The sequence below is a fragment of the Podarcis cretensis genome, assembly GCF_951804945.1.
Source record: "Podarcis cretensis genome assembly, chromosome: 3".
NCBI classification, from domain to species: Eukaryota; Metazoa; Chordata; class Lepidosauria; order Squamata; family Lacertidae; genus Podarcis; species Podarcis cretensis.
Window position 1 is genome coordinate 108,020,611 of NC_137172.1, and position 23,995 is coordinate 108,044,605.

The window sequence follows — 23,995 nt, forward strand, 5'->3', positions numbered from 1 at the left end:
TTAAGGTTGTGTCTCTTTATGTAGATCTGTCGGTTGAGCTATTACAAAGGTTACGGAGAGGGAAGGAGAAGAGAGTTTAAGAAATGCCCAGAAGAGCAAAATGCCAAGGGATCCTCAACTGCTCTGTAGTCTTAGTTTCAGACGTTCAGCCAAAGGAAGGGGGCTATCAGCCCAGGCGGCAGCCTCACTTGCCTGAAGTGGAGAGGTTTGACAAAGCTTAGATTCTGAGAGTGTCAGAGAATTGTGAATGTGTGCAACAGGAAGCTCTTCCACTGGTAAATTAATGGCAGGCCCTTTAAGAGAGTTCTCTCCTGGCACAACTTCAGCCACCAATTCATGGCTGCTCCTTTTGTCCCTACACTTGTCCTTCAGCTGAACCACGCGACCCTTCCTTCGCCACTTAGGGCTTCTGTGAGGTTTCTTTCTACCTTTCACATTTTCACCATCACTGTCTTCACTGGAGTAAATCTTTTGGCACACACTCTTCTTCAGTGATCTTTTATGAGTGGCCGGCATGGGCTTTCCCCTCATCCGACAGCTATCTAGGACTTCCATTGACTTGTGAGACAATCTTGGTGACTTATTTCCCAAGTAAGTTGGTTTTCGTGTTCCGGCGCCCAGAGACACCAAAGTTCCTGGACTAGTGAGGTTATCTGACGCCCGGGCTGGATTTTCATAGTTTTTGAGCAAGTTTGGCAAGCCAAGTCCCCGCAGATATTTTCCTGGTAATATGCTTTCAACTTCCTGAGCACTGTCATTTAGCTGAGCTGAAGGAGATGGAGCTTTTCCCTCAGGGCTAGATGTAACATTGATTTGTTCTACCATTTGCAAAGAGTTTAACAGAGACATATCTGAAAGGCTGGGAGAAGCTTCCAAAGCAGAAGGCTTCAGAATTGCCCGCTCTTGTGAAGATAAATCATTTTGACCTTTATGAAGGTCAATTTTGGAGACAGAGCACTCCTCACTCATTGGTAGATTTGGATCATATCGCACAGAATTCAAAGACGGGGGAATGATTTCAGCTGTTTTGCAGTGCAGTGAAGAGTGTTGATTCGGAAAATTTCTACTCGCATCTGACTCGGATTCCAAACAAGCAATATTAACCCGCTTTGGGGAAACGCTGAAGGATGTTCCTTCCCAGTCAATGTCACTCAACTGCAGATGGGCAATTTGGGAAGATGCACGCAATTTTTCATGTTGCGAGCTCGGAGACCCATCAGGAATGCAATTATACTCTGTATTTTGCAAAGTAGTCACAAGCAAGGTAGATGGTGGGTTTTGACTTTGTGTGACTGCAGTAGGAAAATGTGCAGTTACAGGTAGGCCCTGAAATTTAGAGCCTTTTTCTGGGACCGTTTGAAAACCAGAAACAGTTGTAAATGGACGCTTAGGATCTTTGCCGGAAAAGGTTTCCTCATCAGATAGCATGTTCAGCCGAGAAAGAAGATCTGCAATTTCACTGTCCCCAGCTAAGCATTCTCTCTCTTTAGGTTTCTTCTTCTTACCTAAAATAACCAGACAAAACAAAGTCACCTTGTAAAAATGAGGCTTTGTTCCTTGTGATGAAGTTAACAGAAGCAATCTGTGATTTAAAGGGCAGTTAAGCAAGGGCTGGGGAAAGTGACTGAGAATCTGCTTACATTATAATGCTTCGCTGACTAAGATGCATACATCTCGGGAGGATAATGGGCAATTTCACAAAATGAAAGGAGCGCGGTGTTTATTTAATCAACAGCAAAACCCGATGCTTCAGATTTACCTTTGTTCCTTTCCTTGCATATTTCCAACTTCTCCATATGGTACCGGGCAACCACTTCTGGATACGCAGCCTCAAATAATGACGCCTCTTCTGTTGTTATTAAAAAGGGTTCTGCAGGCTGATCATCTGCTGTAGCGTAATGATCTGGAGCAATGAATCCAGAGCATGGAAACAAAATACTATCAGGTACAAATGGGCAGGTTCAGGGCTGCAGAAAAGATAACTCTGTTCTCATTTAGGCACTGTGCAATCCAAGGGAGTAGCAAATGAACTGTCATTTCCTAAGCCCTGTGGGTTGTTGTTTTTTTAGGAGGGGGGTTGTTTCCAGTTTTCCCCCCTGGTCTCCACATTGCTCCCCCCCCCAATTGCTCCTCCCATGAATATCTAAGAGAGGAAAAAATTGTCAGGAGGGGATACAATCTGCTCCAAAAGTGTCGTCACCAGGGTAGGACTTTCAGGCAAGAAGTCACTGATGGCCTTCTGTTGCCCAGTAAAAACACATATGTTCTCCCAGGCTTTTGGAGGGCTTGGTTGACTCTGCTTTGGCGTTTTCATTCCATAGCATCATAAAATTATAGAGGGGCAAGGGACCTCCAAGGGTCATCCAGTCCAACCCCCTGCAATGTAGTATGTATGCATTTATTACTGCTCTGCTACTCATATAGACATTTATATGCATCCAGGGTCTAGGGTGGCAAGCACATATATTAATTGTTTGTGTGTGTGTGTGTGTGTGTGTGTGCGCGCGCACACACACACATGCGTGTGTTAGTTAAAAATAAATCTAAAAACATTCTCCCAACCAGCGATCACTAGACACACAGGGCCATTCCGTCTTTTATTTTTAACATTCCAATACTGCTAAAGTTAGTTTCTTATCACATCATCCTGGTCTTCCTTCCTTCCTTCAAGGTGGTAAGGAAACTTTTCATTAAACCAGCATTTAAAGCAGCATTGTATGATAAGCCCAAAGAACACAGAAAAAAAACAGCACCAACCTGGCTTTTGCCACTCTATTTCAAAGCAAGGAATGCCATTTTTAGTTCGGGTCTTGATTATCCTGTAAAATAAAGATAAAAATGAGGGGGAATTAAAATATAGGAATCCCTGTGGATCCACATGTGTGGGTGAACAAAAACAGAATTGGGTGGGTTGCCAAGATTCAAAACGCAGGGCTTGCGCAAGAGAGTCCCAGTAGCAGAGTATGAAACTCACAAAAGTTAAGTAGCAGTATAGCGTTAGGAATATAGGTTGTTAGATTTTTCTTATCCCGTTTCAACTACACATAGCAACTGACCTCTTTCTACCCCTCTTGCAATTAGCAGCCCACACAATGTTAAGCAAGTTTAAAATGCTTTACTTACAGATTCAGATGCAATTGTGCCATGCAGCAGCAACAATAATAAAGGCAAAATACTCTTTGGTAGAAAATACAGAATATGATTCCAAAAGCGCTGTAAACTTGTGAGCAAAGTCACACACGTTCATCCCATTACATGATGTGGAGAGAGAGAGAGAGAGAGAGAGAGAGAGAGAAAGAAAGAAAGAAAGAAAGAAAGAAAGAAGAAAGGCTTTACTTCCTCCCTCTTGTGGCGTGACCTGGCTGAGTCTATTTGTGGTCCTTTACCCTTTCATACACTAACTAGCACTGCGCTTGCTGGTTATATTTGGCTGCAATATTCCACAAAAAGCAAAAACATAAACCATTTTAAAATAGAAGAATGCAAACAGAAAAATGCCCAAGCAGTTAAAAGTTTGAATGAAATTCAGAATTTAAGTTACTTTAAAAGGGGGGGGGGGGTGTTTCAATATTCTATGAATCCAGTGCTTATTTAAGAAAAGAACAGAAAAAGCTAACTGACTATTATTTAGGAAATATGAGAATGGCATTAAAATAAATTAAAACTTTAAAAACCCACCACTTATGGGGCTAATCTTCCACGTGGCTGCAATATTTAAAAGAATACAACAATCCCACCATTTATGTGGGGGTTATGTTCTGGGGATTTTACACTACATCAGAAATACAGGACTGATTTAAACCCCCATATATAAAACCCCCCATATATTTTCCACTTCCACAAGGCTATCAGGAATACAGATTTTCTCCAGCAACAGATATGAAAAGAAACAGGGGGTGAGAATTCCTCCAACTACCAAATTAAATTACCGTTGTGCCTGCAGTTGCTGTGGGTCAAAATGGCCAGACTTCCTTCTGTTCATGTCATAGTATGTGAGGAGGATGCACAATTTCTCACAAGCGTAATGCTTGGACCAGTCCATTTTCTCAAAAGCAAATTTCTGTAAGTGTGAGAAAAGCTCTAAACATGTGTCCTCTAAAACTGGTGCCACAGTATTGTTGGCGAAAACCTTTTCAAGTGCCATGTATGAAACAGTTTACTTGCCATTAGCACACAAGAGAGGCTCAGTTAGTTTCCGAGCACAATTCAAAGTGTTGGTGCTGACCTTTAAAGCGCTAAACGGCCTCGGCCCACTATACCTGAAGGAGCGTCTCCACCCCCATTGTTCAGCCCGGACACTGAAGTCCAGAGCCGAGGGCCTTCTGGTGGTTCCCTCACTGCGAGAAGAGAGGTTACAGGGAACCAGGCAGATGGCCTTCTCAGTAATGGCACCCACCATCAGATGTCAAGGAAATAAGCAACTATCTGACTGTTAGAAGACATCTGAAGGCAGCCCTGTTTAGGGAAGTTTTTAATCTTTGATGTTTTATTGCATTTTTTATATTCTGTTGGGAGCCGCTCAGGGGAAACCCAGCCAGATGGGTGGGCTATATATAATTTATTATTATTATTATTATTATTATTATTATTATTACCAAAAGCCCACCATTATCATGAAAGAAAGTCGTGAGCACAAGAGTATGCTCCGTGCTTGTGATTCCCACCAGCTGCCTCTAACAATGGAGGTAGAATATAGCCTTTGTGGCCATTGATAGCCTGTTCCTCCATGAATCTGTTGAAAGTCACCCAGAATACTTCATTTTCTAAAACTGCTTAATTTGAGTGCTCATATACAGACACAATTAATCGACATTGGAATAATTACTTTTTTTGTGTGCTTACTTTCCGTAATTTTTCTATGAAGATTCTTCTAACCAACAAAATGGCAACTACACATCATTACTAGCTGGGCTAAATGCTAATGCATACAATCGGTTTAACCATCAAAATCGACAATCTGTACCTGAAAGGACAATAAATTTGGCCTCCGGCACCCATTTAACTTCATCGGTTTATCTTTGCTGATTAGGTACTCTTGGATAACCTTGGCAGGAAAAAAAAAAAGAACAAGTGAAAAGGAGGCTTCTGGATAAGAAGATTCCAGGAAGTATTCACCTTCAAATCGGGTCTAATTACCTCAGGAAATGGAAATCCTTTGCATGCTTTAGCCTTCCTGTGAATAAAAATGCATACAATTAGGAAGAGGTTAGAAATGTGAAGTGTGAAAAGGAGCTGCCTTCAGAGCTGTAACCCTAATGCGAAAGGGCAGGAGAGGTGAAGCGACAGGCAGCTAGCTAAAGCAGTCTGGATTCTGGACTCGGAAATAGCTTCCTTGTTTCTGCAGTTTATTCAAAAGGTGGCTTGAAATATACAGCATGCTATTTACTGAAAGAGAAGTACTTGAAAATGATTCATAAAGGTAAAGGTACCCCTGCCCGTAAGGGCCAGTCTTGACAGACTCTAGGGTTGTGTGCCCATCTCACTCAAGAGGCCGAGGGCCAGCGCTGTCCGGAGACACTTGCGGGTCACGTGGCCAGCGTGACATCACTGCTCTGGCGAGCCAGAGCCGCACACGGAAACGCCGTTTACCTTCCCGCTAGTAAGCGGTCCCTATTTATCTACTTGCACCCGGGGGTGCTTTCGAACTGCTAGGTTGGCAGGCGCTGGGACCGAGCAGCGGGAGCACACCCCGTCGCGGGGATTCGAACCGCCGACCTTTCGATCGGCAAGCCCTAGGCGCTGAGGCTTTTACCCACAGCGCCACTACTCAACCTCTGAGTAGGCTGGCTAACATTTACAAAACAGAATCAGATAAGTGTTGGAAGTGTAAAGAAGTGGAGGGAACATTCTTCCCCATGTGGTGGACATGTAAAAACGTAAAAGGGTTCTGGGAAATGATTTATAATGAAATGGAAAAAAAAATGTTCAAAACGACTTACCCCCCCAAACAGAGTCCTTTTTGTTGGGGATAACCCAGACTGAAATTCCCTGGTCTCAGAAAAGATTATTTATGTATGCAACAACTGTGACCCATGCTTTGTTAGCCCCCAAATGGAAAGTGAGCGAGATCCTACCTAAAGAGAACTGGCAATTTAAGTTGACAGAATATGCACAACTTGCAGATTTAACATACAGAATAAGAGAGCAAGAAGAACATATGTTTAAAGAAGAGTGGAAAACATTTTTTGAATATATGGAAAATAACTGTATATAGTTGAAAACGCTGGCAGCATTAAGATAAATTCAACAGAGTAAATAATTTTTGAAGGATGTAAATGTGGGAAACCGATTTGAATGGTTATAGTAAAATATGCAGGGATGCATGATATGTAAAATGAACCACAGAAAGAGAAGAAGGGATGTCATTTTAAAGTTTGTAAAATATTTATTTGAAATTGTAAAACAGAAAGTTTAATAAAAATTATTATTATTAAAAAACCCCCCAAAAAACAGAGGCTATTTTTCCTCATTTGGGTAACGAACAAGGTAGTGTAGAGGTGAATTCTTACTACATAAAAACACCAACAAAATATGAAATTAAAGAACCAAAATAAGGTATCCATTTATCTGTTTGCCTAGTGAGGCTGAGCGAAAACGCAAGCACCGAAAAAATCCCTTTATGATGTCTGCGGCTGTGAAGGTCAAAAAAGAGCTGAGTGAATGGTCTTGTAAGGTAATAAAAGCATTCTGGGAAATAATATGAGATGAAAAAAATGTTTAAATTAACTTTTGTAAAAAAACCAAGAGGCTTTTTTTTTTACTAGGAATTATAGGTGTGAATATTCCAAGGGAGCAGAGAAGACTTTTTATGTATGCAACAACAGCCACACGGATGCTACTAGCCCAGAGATGGAAAGAAGACAAGGTCCCTATCAGAGAAGAATGGCAAGTTAAACTTTTGGACTACACCGAAATGGCAAAACTGACCGGAAAGCTCAGGAACCAAGAAGACCAAAACTTTAATGGGAGAAATTCATAATTTATCTTGGAGACCACTGTAAGCAGATAAAAACATTAGCAGGACTGCAATAACACTTGTAAGGTAGCAAGTATTACGGTGAGAATAGAGTGATCTAAAATATGGACTATGGAAAAATATGCGGTAGAAAAGGTTAACAATAGGACCCAAGGAGGGGAAGGTGGAAGTCCAGAGATTTGGAGGAATTTCTAACTGTGGATTGTACAGTTGGATTGTTATATCTTTATGCAGTGGTACCTCGGGTTACATACGCTTCAAGTTACATATGCTTCAGGTTACACTCTGCTAACCCAGAAATATTACCTCAGGTTAAGAACTTTGCTTCAGGATGAGAACAGAAATCATGCTCCGGCGGCATGGCAACAGCAGGAGGCCCCATTAACTAAAGTGGTGCTTCAGGTCAAGAACATTTTCAGGTTAAGAACGGACCTCCACAATGAATTAAATACTTAACCTGAGGTACCACTGTATTTGTAAAATCGAATGAAAATTATTTCAAGAAAAGAAAGAAAAGGAGCTGAGTGAAAAGGCAACTGCTACACCACTGAGTGTACGTTTGTGGCCTCCTGCCATAGGCAACTCCTGGGGCCCTCCCAAAGTTGACGGGCATCGCTAATCAATTGGTGCGCATGCGCCGCATCTTGTGACCAATGACACGGGGCAGGACATTCCTAACTCACCCCCCCAAACAAATTTAATTCAAGTTGGCACCCTTGCCTCCTGCTAAAGCATCTGAAAGTTCCAAAACAGAGCTCTGCACAGGTGCAGAACCCACCTGTGGGACTGCACAGGTGAGACCCCCATAGAACTGGCGTCCTTTTCCTGAAGCAATTCGGGGAAACGCACATCGAAGCACACCTACTTTTTAATGCCATTCTCCACTGTGCTGACTCGCCGGTCTTGCTCGGAGGAGTGCCAGTCACAAGGGCAGCAGAATTCCGCATCGTGGGGTTCACAGCATGCTGCGCTGCCGCAGAGACGGCACCCGGCACTCTCTTGATCTTTATAAGCTCCTGCAAGAAAATGGCGACGACGGTTGTAATGGAGATTTAATAGAGTTGCGTCAACAGGGAAGATGCGGGAGGAAAAAAGTTAACCCAAGGACCCACAAAGGGGAGGAGGGAAGTCCATGGGAATTTATGGAATTCTCTTTGTGTTTTGGGCGCTTGGGGATCGTTTGTAAATTTGTAATAGATTTATGAAAATGGAAAGGAGAGTGCAGGCTTCTTAAAATGGAGAGGTGTGTCCCATAAAGTTCTGAATGAGGTATAATTGCACAAGTAGCTGAAGCATTTCTGTAGGTTTCATTCTATCTGTAAACAGCTTTGAGGTTTTTTTCTTACAGTCAAGGGTATATACATTTTATGAAACAAAACAAAACAAAACAAAACAAAGCAATAAAACTAACAAAACAAAAATAAAATGCCAGGTACTGTATAGGGGTTTGTTTGGTTGCTGTGTTGGCTTGGCTTAGCTTGTTGTTCAAACCCAAACTCATGGTTTGGCTCCATCCAGGCAAACCACATGGTGTAACCAATGTCTGTTCTACAGTTTGCAGCTTGTGGAAGAGCTAAATGACAAGCCCAGGTTTGGACAACACGCTAACCCAAACCATGGCTTTTCCTCCTGGCACCACAACAGCAGAACGACCAGAAAGAAGCTAAGCTTCCCCAAACCCGTCTCTTGATAGCCTGCATGCTCGCACTAAACTATGGTTTGGTTTAGTGCAGGCATAGGCAAACTTGGACCTCCAGATGTTTTGGGACTACAACTCCCATCATCCCCAGCTAACAGGACCAGTGGTCAGGGATGGTGGGAGTTGTAGTTCCAAAACATCTGGAGGGCCGAGTTTGCCTATGCCTGGTTTAGCGTGTCACGCGAACCAGAACTTCGGAGTTATCCATGGTGAGAGAAAGCAGCATATAGATTATTATTACAATAATAACAAACAACACACCACTTGCGCTACACAACGTTCCTTCGGGGAGAGGCTGATTATAATTTTCTGTAGAGAGAAAAGGATTTGGTTATCACTCACTTTTCATGGACTGGTGCTGGCTCAATCCAGTCTCCTTTTAAGAAACCTTTTAATGCTACTGCACACCTGTTTAAAGGGAGGCCTCTGTGCACTGCACTTCTAAAGTCACAGGCCGACTCACCTGGATGATGACACACGGCGCAATGAATCACCTTGTTTACTGCTAGGGCTGGGATGTCATCATCTTGGAAGTGGTCTTTCCAGTGCGCAAATCTAAAATAATATTTAAAGGATGAAAGTACACCAGTGCTAGACATGTAGAACATTTGCTCAGAGGCACCTGCTACTGAAGCAAGTAGGACTATTCCAGTATGTCAGGAGATCAACCTAGAAACTGCTGTGAACTCTGGTGACAAAGACTGATGTATAAATGAGTACAGTGGTACCTCGGGTTAAGTACTTAATTTGTTCCAGAGGTCCGTTCTTAACCTGAAACTGTTCTTAACCTGAAGCACCACTTTAGCTAATGGGGCCTCCTGCTGCTGCCATGCCGCCGCCACACAATTTCTGTTCTTATCCTGAAGCAAAGTTCTTAACCCGAGGTACTATTTCTGGGTTAGTGGAGTCTGTAACCTGAAGCGTCTGTAACCCAAGGTACCACTGTACACTCATTGAAATCAGTGGGCTAGTTCACTGATTTCAATAAGTCTACTTGAAGTATGACTAATGTTGGATGTCATCCGTAGCAGGGAAATGTATCTGAAAACTCGTGCAGGGTTTATAGGATGCTAATTTTCACTAAGCAACTGTATGACGCACATTGCTCACACAAATGTACAGCTGACAATTTGTAAATTCTAGCCTACAAGATAAGATAAAATATACCTTTGCAGTAAGCTCTCTCCCCTCACAGTCTTAATCAGCTTTAAAGCCTGTTCTTTTCCAACTCCAGGAACTCCCTTTAAGAGACAAGAGAATAGCACACACATTGACGTAGCAATTTACAGCAGCATTTTGAGCACTGCAGTGCGAATACGAAACTTTTCCCGCAGTATCTTTCATACAAACTGTTAAATCATCAGCGTGGCAGGTGGTTGAAATGACAGTGATGGTCTAAACAACAAATGACTGAATGAACAAAGTGCCTGTACAGTGGTACCTCGGGTTAAGTACTTAATTCGTTCCGGAGGTCCGTACTTAACCTGAAACTGTTCTTAACCTGAAGCACCACTTTAGCTAATGGGGCCTCCCGCTGCCACCGGAGCACGATTTCTGTTCACATCCTGAGGCAAAGTTCTTAACCTGAAGCACTATTTCTGGGTTAGCGGAGTCTGTAACCTGTAGCGTATGTAACCTGAGGTACCACTGTACACATTTTTTAAAATGCAATGGGCAGCTTTGACATTTATCTGCTGCAGCAGACAAAATGTGGTCAACATGGAAAGGAGCGACTAACATTCACGTTGGTTTGACCTGTAGCAAATTATGTGTGAAGCTCCTCTGTCTGGTTGGGATGTTGTAAAGTTGGAGCAGATGACCCCCAATGTCCCTTTCCAACTCCCCAATGCTACGCAAAGTTAAAATGGAGGGGGGGGTGGAAGGTCAAATGTGAAACAAATACTAAAGAGAATCAAAAGGCAAACATCCTCTGACAAAAGCACACTGATTACTGGAGAGATGCATTGCTCACAAACAGTGCAATCAGTTACAGCCTGACAGGGTCAGGGAAGGTGACTATTATGAGAATGTGCAAAGAATTATTATAAGCAAAGCCTTATTTTTTTGGTTTTGTAAAATCAATACGTTAAAGGATGCGCTCTCCCTCCCTCAATCTCTCTTTCAAACAAGTGTCAGATGGAAGAGCTTTGAATTGCTTTACCCAACTTTCTGGAAGAAACAGATTTAAAAGCTTCACAAATCAGATTGTTAAAGCACGCCCGAGATCTTGCAGTAAAACATGGGTTTGCTGCTGGAAAACTCAAAAAACAGATTGACTGAAACGGAAGGAAGGGCAAGTAGCTGGCTGGATGAAGAGGATGATATTCTGAAATTGAAAGCTGGCAGGAAAACACTGGAAGATTTTGTTCAGACAGCTACATCACCTGAAGGGAGGTCGCGGGAGTCAAAGGAGACAGAAATGTTTGCAGCAGGAGTATGCCTGCATTGAAATAGTGGCATTGCAAAAGCGTTCACACAGTATGGCTCATTTAAATCTCTAGATAGAATTAGTAGTTTGTGCTTTGCCTATATGTACATGACCAAAGCAGTGTAGTTTGACTGCGATTATTGCTGTTTTCAAGCTGTCAGAGAGCAATGGAAAATTAAAATATTCATGTGGCCAGGAAGAACAATTAGGGAGTTATAGAATGGGCTGCAATTCACCCAATGTGACTTATTTGTTCAGCTGGGTATAGGCTCAGTCACTTTCCTGCTTTATAAATTCTTTTTCCAACAAGCATATACTCCCATTCAATGCTGGTATGATTCACAAACAAGAGCCGAGCCCTTTTAGCCCCACTATAGACAGCAAAAGTTACGCAGTCCAAAGAATTGCTTGTGCCAAAGGAACAAACAGGCAAATTTGTTCTGAATCCAAATGTACATGCCCTGGCTTCAAACGTTAAGCCCTATATGCCACCAAAATGGTCTCCCTCGGGAGGTTCCGGACTCTCCTTCCTTGGAGGTTCTTAAGCATAGTTTGGATGGCTATCTGCCATGGATGCTTTAGCTGAGATTCCTGCATTGCAGGGGGCTGGGCTAAATGACCCTTTGGGTCCCTTCCAACACTACAATTCTATGAAAATATCCTTATTGACTAGTGCTCGTCTGTTGGCTGGATCAAGAGTCCCTATGAATGTCTCTTGGGATAACCCAGCTGCAGGAAGTGGTGGGGGAAAGTTTTTCGTGGATTCCTCCTTCTGCCTACAGCCCACTGAGAAGCTGCTCCAGAGGGCTGGAGGACCCTACAAAAGAGAACGGGAGACGATATGGTGGACTGCAGGTTGAATCAGAGAAAATCAACTTCCTTCCTCTCTCCAGCAAGAGGCTCCAATGCATCTCGGTCTGTTCCATGAATGGAAGGAGTCCTTTTATTCACAAAAGGGACACTTCAGGATCCACCCCCATTTCCCCGCCTTTAAGAACAAAAGATGGGTTGGGAATCTCATTTCTCAACACTACGCACACGTTTACTTGGTTGCTAGTCTCAAGTATTTCAGCAGAGCCTTAGAGCTTAGGATCAGGGCCTTGGAAAAGCATGGGGGAAGGGAAATAAATCTATTAGGAAACACCGACTAGGAACCAGCATATGAAGACAGTTGACAGCATATGAAGACAGTGTCATGTCCGGGGAAGGTTACGAGCTAATGCAAAAAGATCAGCTGTTCACTCCAGAACGTCAACATTTTTGTTTGTTTGTTTTGTTACCTTAGGAAGATAATCACAACCAAGTAGAACTGCTAATCCAATCAGTGATTCTCTGTTGCAGCCCAGTGTCTTCTCAATAGCTAACATTGAATAGCAGTCGATGTGCGGGTCCTGCAAAAGAACACAGTCAGATGGCGACACCCTCTGGCATTGGGAAGACAGGCAAACTAATGCCAGTGTACTGGAAAAAAGTAAAGATCATCAGTGTCGAAGCAGTGATTCTTCAACATCAACTTCATTGGACTGGTCATGTTGTTCTGACGCCTGATAATCGTCTTCCAAAGCAACTACTCTATTCCAAACTTAAAAATGGAAAGTGTAATGCTGGTAGACAACAAAAGAGGTTTAAAGACGCTCTCAAGGCAAATCTTTTAAAATGTAGCGTAACACCAACAACTGGGAATCACTGGCCCGTGAGCGCTCCAATTGGAGAACAGCCTTCACCAAAGGTGTCATGGAATTTGAAGAAGCACGAACTCAGGACGAAAGGGAGAAATGAACTAAGAGGAAGGCACCTTTGGTAAACCCTCACTGTGATAAACTCCTGCCCGGAAACCTATATCCCCACTGTGGAAGGATGTGCAGATCCAGAACTGGCCTCCACAGTCACTAACGGACACACTTTTACAACAATCATAAAAAAAAACCTTACTCGCCTATGAGTGATCGCCAAAGCAGAAAGAAGATCACAAAGCAGGAAGAAATGTCGTTAACCTAGTTTCTTCAATGAGCACTGAGGAAACACCCCTGCTACTACCAGCAGAAAGAAACATTCCTCCAATGGCTCTGAGAACCTCCAAGGTGAAGGATGAACTGGCAAACTATGGTTTGCTGAGAGCCAGGGGGGAAATCAGAGCTTATGAGAGGAGGGAGTTGCAGTAACTAAGATTTCTCAAGGATTGTTGAAGTTAGTGCACTTCTGACAACACATCAAATGAAATATAAATAGATAGGCAAACTCATATGCCCCTTGAATTCCATGATGGAAGAAAAGTGGGAAATAAATAATGCATATAAATAAACCTATTTAAAAGAGAAACCACAGCAGGATAACTGCTAAGAGTACCAACTATAAAATACAGTTATTTGCATTTATTTCCTCGCTGCAGGGTCACCTTCGCCATGTGCAAAAGGTGGCAATGAAAGAAGGGCCTTCTCAGTGGTGGCTCACCAATTATAAAACTCTTTCCCCAGAGAATTTTGCCACGTGCCAACATGGTCAGCCTTTAAGCGTCCAGCCAAAAACATTATTGTTTACCCAGGCTTTGGATCTTATTTTAATCAAACTGTGAAATGATTCTGGTCCGGTTTGGTTTTCGTCTTTTAGCTTATTTACAAAAAGAAGCTCTTTGAAACAAAGCTCCAATAAAGTACCTTTATGTTCATGGTAAAATTCCGGTAAACTGTCTGAGCACCGTAGAGGAAGGCGTCACCATCATTGGTGATGCAGGCATCCACATAGCCGTTCAAGTTCAGATAAGCACACATGGCTTCTGCTTCACCCGCTGCCTGAACCCAAGGGACCCCTAAGCACTCCAACATTTCGAGGCACTAAGGAAGCAAAAAACCCAAGAGAACATGCAGTTAGACCTAAAGCAGGAATTCAGTTCTTTGCAAAATTATGCACGCTTCCATCAAATGGTCACAAGAATCGCCACAAACTTCTGAACCAACTTTCCCCCTGTGCTCTGCTCCATAAACACTTCACTGAGGTGCAGATCGCTGCCCTGCAATAATTCATAAGTTCTTTAAAAGAGACAAGCCGTATGAAAGCACAGCACTATAAAATCAGAGAACATCTTCTCATGTCATTAAATCAATAGGAGGTGAAGCTCATAAACGATAGACAAGAGTCAGGACAAACCCTAAATCTTACAAACGCGTGTCTGGAGCTATAAAATTGACATGCAACGTTGAAACAATGCCTTCCCAAAAAATAAAATGAAAAATGCTTCACGGTCAATTAAGCATAATTATTCTGCAGTTCACAAACATTAACAAATCAAACCAGAATTGGTCAAATACAATATATTATTTTAAAATATTTTTAAAAAATTATACAAAGTAAATAGATTAAATATTATTAATAAATAAATTTATTATAAATGAATGTATGCCTGTGGTTAAATAAAGGTAATGGAAGCAGTATTCAGTATCCCGAACACTGAAATTCAGCCACCCATGGACACTTGCCTCTTTCAGTAGAGATTTAAAACGAGATCTCCCTGTTCCTGCCTTCCTGGATTTTCTGGATGGGCCAAAACGAGCTTCTGTCCTCTTTCGCATTGTGTCTGCTTTCAGCTCTGGGGACTCCCCCTCCATGACAAACACCAAATGGATTCCCATTAGTGTTAACAGAGAGACTCGAAAATAAAGATTCCTGCAATAGCAAGAGAGTTGAGCCACTTTTGTGGAAGGGTACCAACTATGGGATCGCTTCCCTTCTGACGGTACATCATACACCGGTCTCACGTGCTGTTTACTTATGGGTCAAGACCCGCCAGGGCTTTGGCTGAATTGATGTCTTGCCTCCTGCTGCCCTGCTGCTGTTAACAAACTTTTTACTATTGGATAGTTTTGTGGTTTTCTTTTGAGATTTTTAATATCGTTCGTACTTGGTTTTAATTGTGGGTGCTTTTGTAGCTCACCCTCGGCCCATTTGGTGAAGGGTAGGATATGAGCATATGAGGGTAGGATAGACAGCATCTTAAAAAGCAGAGACATCACCTTGCCAACAGAGGTCCGTATAGTTAAAGCTATGGTTTTCCCAGTAGTGATGTATGGAAGTGAGAGCTGGACCATAAAGAAGGCTGTTCGCTGAAGAATTGATGCTTTTGAATTATGGTGCTGGAGGAGACTCTTGAGAGTCCCATGGACTGCAAGAAGATCAAACCTATCCATTCTTAAGGAAATCAGCCCTGAGTGCTCACTGGAAGGACAGATCATGAAGCTGAGGCTCCAATACTTTGGCCACCTCATGAGAAGAGAAGACTCCCTGGAAAAGACCCTGATGTTGGGAAAGATGGAGGGCACAAGGAGAAGGGGACGACAGAGGACGAGATGGTTGGACAGTGTTCTCGAAGCTACAAACATGAGTCTGACCAAACTGCGGGAGGCAGTGGAAGACAGGAGTGCCTGGCGTGCTCTGGTCCATGGGGTCACGAAGAGTTGGACACGACTAAACAACAACAGGATATGAGCATTAATAATGATGACGATGACAATGGATTTAAAGTTGGCCAAATATTTGTTAAGACAGATCAATTATATTTAACTTTTTTTAAAACAAACAAACCATGATGTACAACATTCATGCAAGATCAACAGTCACTATCTCTGTGACCATTTTTTATGTTGCCTGTCAAACACACCCAGATACGTGAAGCAATCACTACATGTGGAAATGTGAAACTTCATAGGGAATTATGGGCTGGGAAAGGAGGCACGCAGCAAGAATTTGAGAGCCGTATTTGGAGTTCACTGGAGAAGAGGTTTCAGAGAGCGATCCATCCTTGACTATACTTCATCCTTTACACCTTATCATCAATGGCTGTGGGAGCCATGGATTCTCCGCACAACAAAAATAATTTCACCAGTAACAAGGGCTGGATCTAGACACGTCAAAGACGTGCTTCAGTTAAACGTGTTGTAAATTCATACAGGGAAATCCAGTAGGGAAAGACAGGCCTCCACAGCGCCATCTGGTGTCACAGCGTTATATTGCGTATATAATGCATATAAACTGATTTTTCTTAACCAATCTGGCCCAGCCCAAGATCATCCTGTCTCCCTTGCTAGGTAGCAATGAAGATAAGCAAATAAATAAATATGGGATTGGTTACATTCACTGTTTTCTCCTTGCGTTTTGCTCAAGAACTGGGTGAAGAGCGGGGAGAACAGGGGAAATAAACTTCCTTCCAAGTTCTAGAAAAATATTTAAGCTATACCTTATATTTGGGAAAACACTAGCGAGTAAGCAAATAATTTAATAATCTGTATGCTGCTGACAATAATGTAAGACAGCAGCATTGTACGTACCTAAGGTGAGGTTTTCTGACTATCCCAACCATCTTTTTAACTGTTTGTGCTTCACACACCCAGAGACTTAAATCAACAGCCAAGGTCTTTCCTTTAAGGCTGCTGAAGGGGACGTGTTGTTTTACAGGTTCCAGGATCTGCCACAGGCTGGTCACTCCCATCGTCACAAATATTCTGGCAGTACGAGGACATCAGCTGCGGAGATCAACATAAAATATAACTGAGGTCTCTTGTGATGAAATTTAAATTACAATAAAGAAGGATTTTTAAGGAAATAAAAATTATAAAGCTGCAATCCTAAATATATTTGAATGAGTCAGCCCCATTGAACGCAATGGTACTGAAATCTGAGCACACGGGATTCTTATCGATTTGAACCCTGGTCCTAGTCCAATACTCTAACCACTACCCCACACTGGCTCTTTCACGTGTACAGGATTGTGCCCAAGTACATTGACAAAGCACATTTTGCTACGGTGGAAAAATCCCTATTCCGTTCAGTACGAATGATTCAAATAGCATTTGATGATAAAAAATAACAAACAGCAAACGAGCAAACTTCTGAAACAACAATTGGATATTAGCTCCGCCCAAGGCATGAAGGAGAGCAGCAACAACTGGGAAAAGATAGACATAATATTTTACAAGGACAGAAAGAAACATCACAGACAGAATAATGGCCACACACAGGAAGAACAAGGATATACGGTAGTTTTAATGCTTCACCTGTAGATTTATAAATCATTTAATGTGTCATTACGAATGGAATTCGTTAATACTGCAGTAGTTGTACAAGGGATTGCTATTTTGACTGGAGGTAATTGAAATTAATAAGATTTTGGAATGTAGAAATGAAGTAAATAATCAAACCATCAATTCTAGCATTGATGGGGGGGAGGCACTTAAATTACCTAAATTAAATAATTTGGCATTTGAATGATTGGTATTAGTAATTGTATTACAATTTGGCATTTTTATAATGAGGCTATTATTGGATTATTGTAATTGAAAATTAAAAAAAAATTATATTAAAAAAAATTGTCAGCATTCTTTTAGCAATCTCCATTTACAGCCCTTTTGAACTCTTGGTATCGCCTCCTTTCAATCTCTGAACTGCTTTTCTTAAAAAGAGCTTCTTGCTCTACATCATCTTTTCTTTTGTATTGCACATTTGTCACCCAGCCCATTCTAAATGTAGCACAATAAACTTTAAAGCATAACCTGTGAAATCAATCTGAATTGGCTTTCACCAACTGATTTTACAGTACAACCCTATGCATGCTTACTTAGAAGTAAGTCCCACTATATTAACTGGTGCTTGAACTCAGGGATATGTAAAGGATTGCAGCCTTCATCTGTTCCTGACCCTTCCTTGCAATAGTCCCTTCCTATTCCTGATTTCCCTTTCTGGCACTTTCCCTTTTGCCTTTGATGATGCCCATTTCCCCTTGTTATTTTTCTCACTTCACCCTTTCCCACCCTCTTATAGCAGCCTATTTATTAGTAGCCTAATTTAGGGCTCTGTTTCTCCTCTGCCTTGCTCTAAGTATCTCTGCAGTTACCCTTCTGCAAATGAAATTGTGTGGCTATTCTTCTGCATTGTACCAGAGATAGTGTAGTTAAAAACAAGAGAACCGACCCATGTGATGCTGACACAAAACCCTATGTGAAAGGATGAAAGTTTAATCTCGCCCCCTCTTCTCTCCCTTCCAACCTCCCCGCCCCCGCCCCCGCCCCGCCACCTTATACTGTCTACAACATTAGTCTCTCACATTGAATAGAACTGGCCTGTAGAAAGGACTTTATGATCTGAAAACAGAGATGATGTATGCACTTTTGTGATCCAAGGAAATCTTTAATATATATTTTTTTAAGTTAACACAGCTTTGTATTTATGCACAGGATCTTAAGAGTTGAGGGAATGGGAAGAAACTAACAGTGAAATCCTATATGGGACCATGAAGAAGTTAAGCCCCACTGAGTTCAATTGAACTTATTCCCGTGAAGTCTGTGTGTATAGGACTGCAGCCTGAGACTGTAAGCGACCTTGTTATGCAAACAGTCTGAATGATTACCTCTTATATTACGGCTTTGCAGACAAAACTCTCACACACAATTAGCATCCTGTTGAAACTAGGGACAGTATGTCAGAAGATGGTTAGAACGGTGGGTCTGGCAAGCTCTTTGCCTTTCAAGAAATCGCTGCTTTTGAGAAACTCGATTATCAGGAGATGAATCGAGTACTGTGACAAACTGCACAGAGCAGGGGTTTCTTAAAACAGAAGGATAAAGCATTTAGCATGCATAGCTCAGTAATCCTTACAGCACCCTGAGTGGGGCAAGTGGAAGATGAGACGCATCCATCTCTTTGAGGCAAGGTGTGAGGAATCTTTGAAACCTCTAGATGCATCTGAACTACAGCTCCCATCAGCCCCAGCAGGCATGGCCAATGGCCAGGGATGATGGGAGTTGTAGTTCAGCAACAACTGGAGGGCCAAGCGTTCCCCACAGCTGCCTTAAAACCACCCCATGGAAGTTTGTGGCTGAGCTGAGTCTTGAACTGGGAGCCTCCAGCTCATTCCCTAAACTATTATGTCCAGAAGTTCCCGATTGTGGTAGCTGTGTTGGTCAAAAAGCAATACAGTTAAGATGTGTAGCTGTTCAAATGAAAACTTTCCCATTCGCCAGGCTTTTGGGCTTCACAGGACATTGTCACAAAGCAGCACATTACCTTGCCAAGCCTACAAATCAGGAGCAGCCAATGCTTCGGATGTTGTGAACTACAACTCCCATCATCCTTCACTATTGGCACTGCTGGCTTTGGGTGAAGGGAGATGTAGTCCATGTGTTTTGTTGTGTGAATAAACCACATTTTGATGCATGTGCGTAAAACACATAATATAAGAAATCACCTAAACATTAAATACAATCTTGCAAGCAAGCCTTACCCCAGGGTCTAAGCATGAGGCCAACTTTTGGTACACTGAAACAACTGAAATTTGGTGAAAAAGGAATTCACTAGGACACCTTTGATAAAAAAAAATAGAAGCAGTGCCATCTAATGGGCGGAAATGTGTATAGCATTAGAGCTACAGAAAAAACACCCATTGCTGAAGCACAGAAATTGACTGGCATCCCTCTTGCATGGCTTGCTGGTGTGTTGTTTTTAGACCAGGCTGCTCATGATTCACCTGTGTGTATTGACTTCCCAAAGTAAGTGCCAATACCAATCCTTCTGGGAATCAACTTTCTACCTCTCATTATTCATTTGGAGAACTATCCGTTTATTCCTATTATTTGCTTCCTGCAACTTTAACTATTAAATTTGTTTTTATTAACGGATTTTCATCGTTAACATGGGTACATGCAACGTCTGTTTTCAATTCGGAGAGTCCTTTCAACTTGACTAAGCTGCGATTCCCAAGAGGATCCCTCTTATTCCTTGACTGCTAAGCTTACTCAAGAGTCTTCAGTGTGGCCATGACAAGATCTGCTCAGTGGATTTGGCCAGAACCCTTAACTGGACAAAGAGATTGGATTGGCGACTTTCATATTCTCTCTTTCTACAGAGCCCCACCCCATGAACAATAAACCATAGGCTTAGGAGGAACCCTAAGATGACATCTAGAGCAGCCCCCCCATCATATAACAATAATATAAGTGCCTAGGGCTTCTTAAAAGAAAACGATACCCACATCAACGTAGAGACCGATACTGCATACAGCAGGGAGTCAACTCCATTTAGTTTCCATTGGAGAATTCCAATTGGAAATGCTGTGTAAAATGCGAGCGTGGAGACTGCAATTTTGATGACCCATAACTGGCAGCATAATCTTATGCCTTTTACATACAAGCAAGCCCTGCTGCGTTCAGAAGATTGCCATGTAAGGCTGTGTTAACTTGTGAAGGACAACTGAGGGAAGCCCTGTTTAGGGAAGTTATTAATATTTGATGTTTTATCATGTTTTTAATATTCTGTTGGGAGCCGCCCAGAGTGCCTGGGGAAACCCAGCCAGATGGGCGGGATATTATTATTATTACTACAGTGGTACCTCAGGTTACATATGCTTCAGGTTACAGACGCTTCAGGTTACAGACTCCCCTAACCCAGAAATAGTGCTTCAGGTTAAGAACTTTGCTTCAGGATGAGAACAGAAATTGTGCTCCGGCGGCGCGGCGGCAGTGGGAGGCCCCATTAGCTAAAGTGGTGCTTCAAGTTAAGAACAGTTTCATGTTAAGTATGCGCGATCCAAAAAACATTCGGCAAAAGCTTTGCCAACTTAACACACGCAAACACCCCTCCGCTCTCGGAATAGTTTCCCTGCTGCACCTGCCAAAAGAGGGTAACATCTGAGAATCACACAATTGTAGAGTTGGAAGGGACCGCCCCCCAGGGTCATCTAGTCCAACCTCTTGCAATGCCATTGGTGAAGCAGACTCTAGTCCACGACAGCTAAAAACCTGTTAGGGTAGGGTTACCAGATGTACCTGGTTCTCGGGGACAGTCCCCGGATTTGCAAATCTGTCCCCGGACAAATTCCATCCCTGGATTTCATTAAATGTCCCCGGGAAACTTGGCAGTGGCAGTCTCAGCAGCCTGGAGCCAGGCTTCATTGAAAAAAATCTGGTAACCATAGGCTAACTGGATGCAGGAGAGTTTGGGGGGGGAGGAAAAATGCTCATATTTTTTCGAACGCGCCTGCACGGATTTCTTCCGCCGGATTTAATACATTGCATGGTAATTCCGCCGGATTTAATACATTGCATAGTGGGGTTTGTTTGTTTTTTAAATTAACCAAAGCTCAGTTTTAAAGCAAACTTTGATCTGTGATGTTGACTTTTCTTTCTTATTTCTTTCTCTATTTTAAACAAACAATCTTTATAAATTTTTAATTTTTTTTAAGTGTCCCCGGATTTATTGAAAAAAATATGGTAACTCTATGTTTGGGTCTTTAAAGGTCCCGCAAGACTTTTGTTTCCTCGCTCGTTTTCTTGGCATAGCTGTTAACTTTTCCCTTTTCTTGCGACGAATCCTATTCGGAATAAGGGAATTTCCCTGAAAAAAAGGGAAACGTTGACAGCTATGGTTCTTGGTGCGACTGACTGACCAACCAACCTCCAGAAGTCCTTTCTTTCTGACAGCAAATGTTGGACTCTCCTTCCTTGGCTGGATGGCCACCTGTCACGGATTCTTCAGCTGAGATGCCGTAATAATAATAATAATAATTTATTATTTATACCCTGCCCATCTGGCTGGGTTTCCCCAGCCACTCTGGGTGGCTTCCAACAAAGATTAAAAATACATTAAAATGTCGCACATTAAAACTTCCCTGAACAAGGCTGCCTTCAGATGTCTTCTAAATGTCAGATACCGTATTTTTGGCACCATAACACTCACTTTTTTCCTCCTAGAAAGTAAGGGGAAATGTCTGTGTGTGTTATGGAGCGAATGCCTGTGGGTGGCGGGGGGGGATCTGCTGCAGTCGTGAGCAGAGGATCCATGGTTCCCCTTCCTTCCCTCCTCCGTGGTTACAAAGCATGGATCCACATGGATCCTCAGGATTTTTGCATTGGGCTACTCCAAACTCACTGTCAGATCACATGTCTGTGGCCACAGCATGAACCACAAAAATCATATATCCACTATTTTGTTTCGAATATTTTTTTTCTTGTTTTCCTCCTCTAAAAACTACGTGCGTGTTATGGTCTGGTGCGTGTTATAGAGCGAAAAATACGGTAGTTGTTTATCTCTTTGACATCTGATGGGAAGGCGTTCCACAGGGCGGGCACCACTACCGAAAAGGCCCTCTGCCTGGTTCCCTGTAGCTTTGCTTCTCGCAATGAGGGAACCGCCAGAAGGCCCTCGGCGCTAGATCTCAGTGTCCGGGCTGAACGATGGGGGTGGAGACGCTCCTTCAGGTATATTGGACCGACGCCGTTTAGGGCTTTAAAGGTCAACACCAACACTCTGAATTGTGCTCGGAAACATACCATGCATTGTAGAGGGCTGGACTAGAATTCAGTGTTTCCCAACCTTGGGCCTCCAGATGTTTTTGGCCTACAACTCCCATCATCCCTAGCTAGCAAGACCAGTGGTCAGGTATGATGGGAATTGTAGTTCAAAAACAGCTGGAGGCCCAAGGTTGGGAAACACTGGATGACTCCAGGGTGTCCCGTTCCAACTCTACCACCCTATGGCTCTAGGAAAGGTTCTTGCGAGTCGCCTTGTGAGGAAGAGAAAGAGAGATTTCACCGAAGGGAGCCGAGCCGACTCTGTGGACGCAGACCCACCTGGGTCCCTCAGACGACACGGCGGCGGCGTCGCGGGCCCTTCCGCGCTGAGGCGAACAACGGCACCCAAGCGCCGACGTTCGTAATTCCGCGGGCGCCAAGCGCGCGTGCGCGAAATTGTGACGTAAGCGGGAGGGCGGGGCCAGATGGGCGGAATCGGACGGCCTGCCGCTGAGGGGAAGGAAGCGGCATGCCTCACATTTCTGGTTCGCAGTTGAAGGTGGGTAGTGGGTGGGCGAAACCCGTGCCAAGAAAGCGGGGTATGGACGCCCTCGAGTGTTTTGGGTGAGATCAGAGGGGCTCTTTCTCTACCATCTCCTTCTCTTTTCATTTCTATTTCTAGCTCTATCGTCGTCACGTTAGGCCAGTTCCCCGCATATGGCGTCTTTCGGATGGGAGCCGGAAGCGACGACAGGAAGGAAGAGCTTGACACTTACCCTCTTTCCTCTCTCCTTGCCAGAACTGCGCGTGCGCCCTAAGGCCGCGGGACGCGGGGCTTTGCCGTTGGGAGAGGCAAAAAAAGAAAAAGGAAAAAAGAAAGGAAGCATAAAGACGCGCGTCGTCCTCGCTAGCGCAGCGCGGGGCGGTCGCTGATTGGATAGCGCGGGGAGGAGATTCGCCGCTCTCGCGCCCCGGGGCGTCGTGCGCAGGCGCGAAGCCTTTCAACGGTTTCCCGCTGAAGCGCCAGCTGCGTGGTTTCGCTTTCTGTTCCTGAGGTGAGTGGCGAAGAAGGAAAAGGGGGGAATTAGGTCGCCTGCTTTCTTTAATTTTTATGAGTTTCAAGAGGTAAGCCTTAAATTATTATTATTATTATTATTATTATTATTATTAGTGAAATTCATTGGACTCATTTTCTTGCCGCTAAGCGTCTTTACAAAAACAACCCCCCCCAACGTTCAATAAAAAGCAAGGCGAGGGGTTGGGGGGGGGAAGAGACATTAAAAAGGAAACATTATTTGCCTCATTAATAACACAGGGAGCCGGATCCTGAGCAAGTGGCTCCCGAGTACTGTATTGTCAGGCCCAGGGCAGACTAGAAAGAGCGCATAGCTATAACTATGGAAACGGCTTCCGCAAGAGGCTGGGATGTTTTTAAAAAGAGGGTAAGGCCACGACAAAGGAAGGTAGGATACAGTAACGAATGGCGTATGCGGAAATGGCGAAACTTGCCAGAAGAATGAGAAACCGGGAGAACAGAAAGGAATGGAGGTGGTTTATTGAGTATTTACAAAAAAGGAAACAGATTAAGACATGGGCAGGATTATTAGTAAAACCTACAGTGT

At 43.2% G+C, this 23,995-nt stretch overlaps 2 protein-coding genes across 4 annotated transcripts in view; one reads left to right on the plus strand and one right to left on the minus strand.

Moving 5' to 3' along the window:
* GEN1 (GEN1 Holliday junction 5' flap endonuclease) lies at positions 1–22,805 on the minus strand. 2 transcript variants are annotated; one of them, XM_079969751.1, is made up of 14 exons: positions 22,675–22,805; positions 16,422–16,616; positions 14,577–14,763; positions 13,758–13,934; positions 12,384–12,494; positions 9,843–9,916; positions 9,139–9,230; positions 7,842–7,992; positions 5,137–5,173; positions 4,964–5,044; positions 3,930–4,060; positions 2,758–2,819; positions 1,760–1,903; positions 1–1,505 (listed from the first exon to the last, which is right to left on the minus strand). In XM_079969751.1, exons 2-14 carry the CDS (start codon positions 16,580–16,582, stop codon positions 115–117), a joined length of 2,799 nt encoding a protein of 932 aa, XP_079825877.1. In that variant the 5' UTR covers positions 16,583–16,616; positions 22,675–22,805; the 3' UTR covers positions 1–114. The 2 variants fall into 2 exon arrangements, with proteins under 2 accessions (XP_079825877.1, XP_079825878.1); XM_079969752.1 differs by lacking the exon at positions 22,675–22,805 and adding an exon at positions 21,538–21,628.
* A 410-nt stretch (positions 22,806–23,215) lies between these two features.
* Positions 23,216–23,995, plus strand: part of SMC6 (structural maintenance of chromosomes 6) — a 34,756-nt gene continuing 33,976 nt past the window's right edge. The window contains exon 1 of one of the 2 annotated variants that reach the window (XM_079969730.1): positions 23,216–23,428. The gene's annotated coding sequence lies outside the window, so the exon portion shown is untranslated. Of the gene's footprint in view, positions 23,499–23,995 lie in introns of both variants that reach the window. The other variant, XM_079969729.1, reaches the window with a different exon arrangement.

Excerpts from the sequence above, each read along its gene's own strand:
- GEN1 (XM_079969751.1), bottom strand. The coding sequence starts at position 16,582 with ATGGGAGTGACCAGCCTGTGGCAGATCCTGGAACCTGTAAAACAACAC. Across the intron at positions 13,935-14,576 it reads TTAAATCTCTACTGAAAGAG|TGCCTCGAAATGTTGGAGTG; the intron begins GCAAGTGTCCAT and ends TTGCTTCCTTAG. Across the intron at positions 9,917-12,383 it reads GTTGTGATTATCTTCCTAAG|GGAGTTCCTGGAGTTGGAAA; the intron begins GTAACAAAACAA and ends TGTCTCTTAAAG.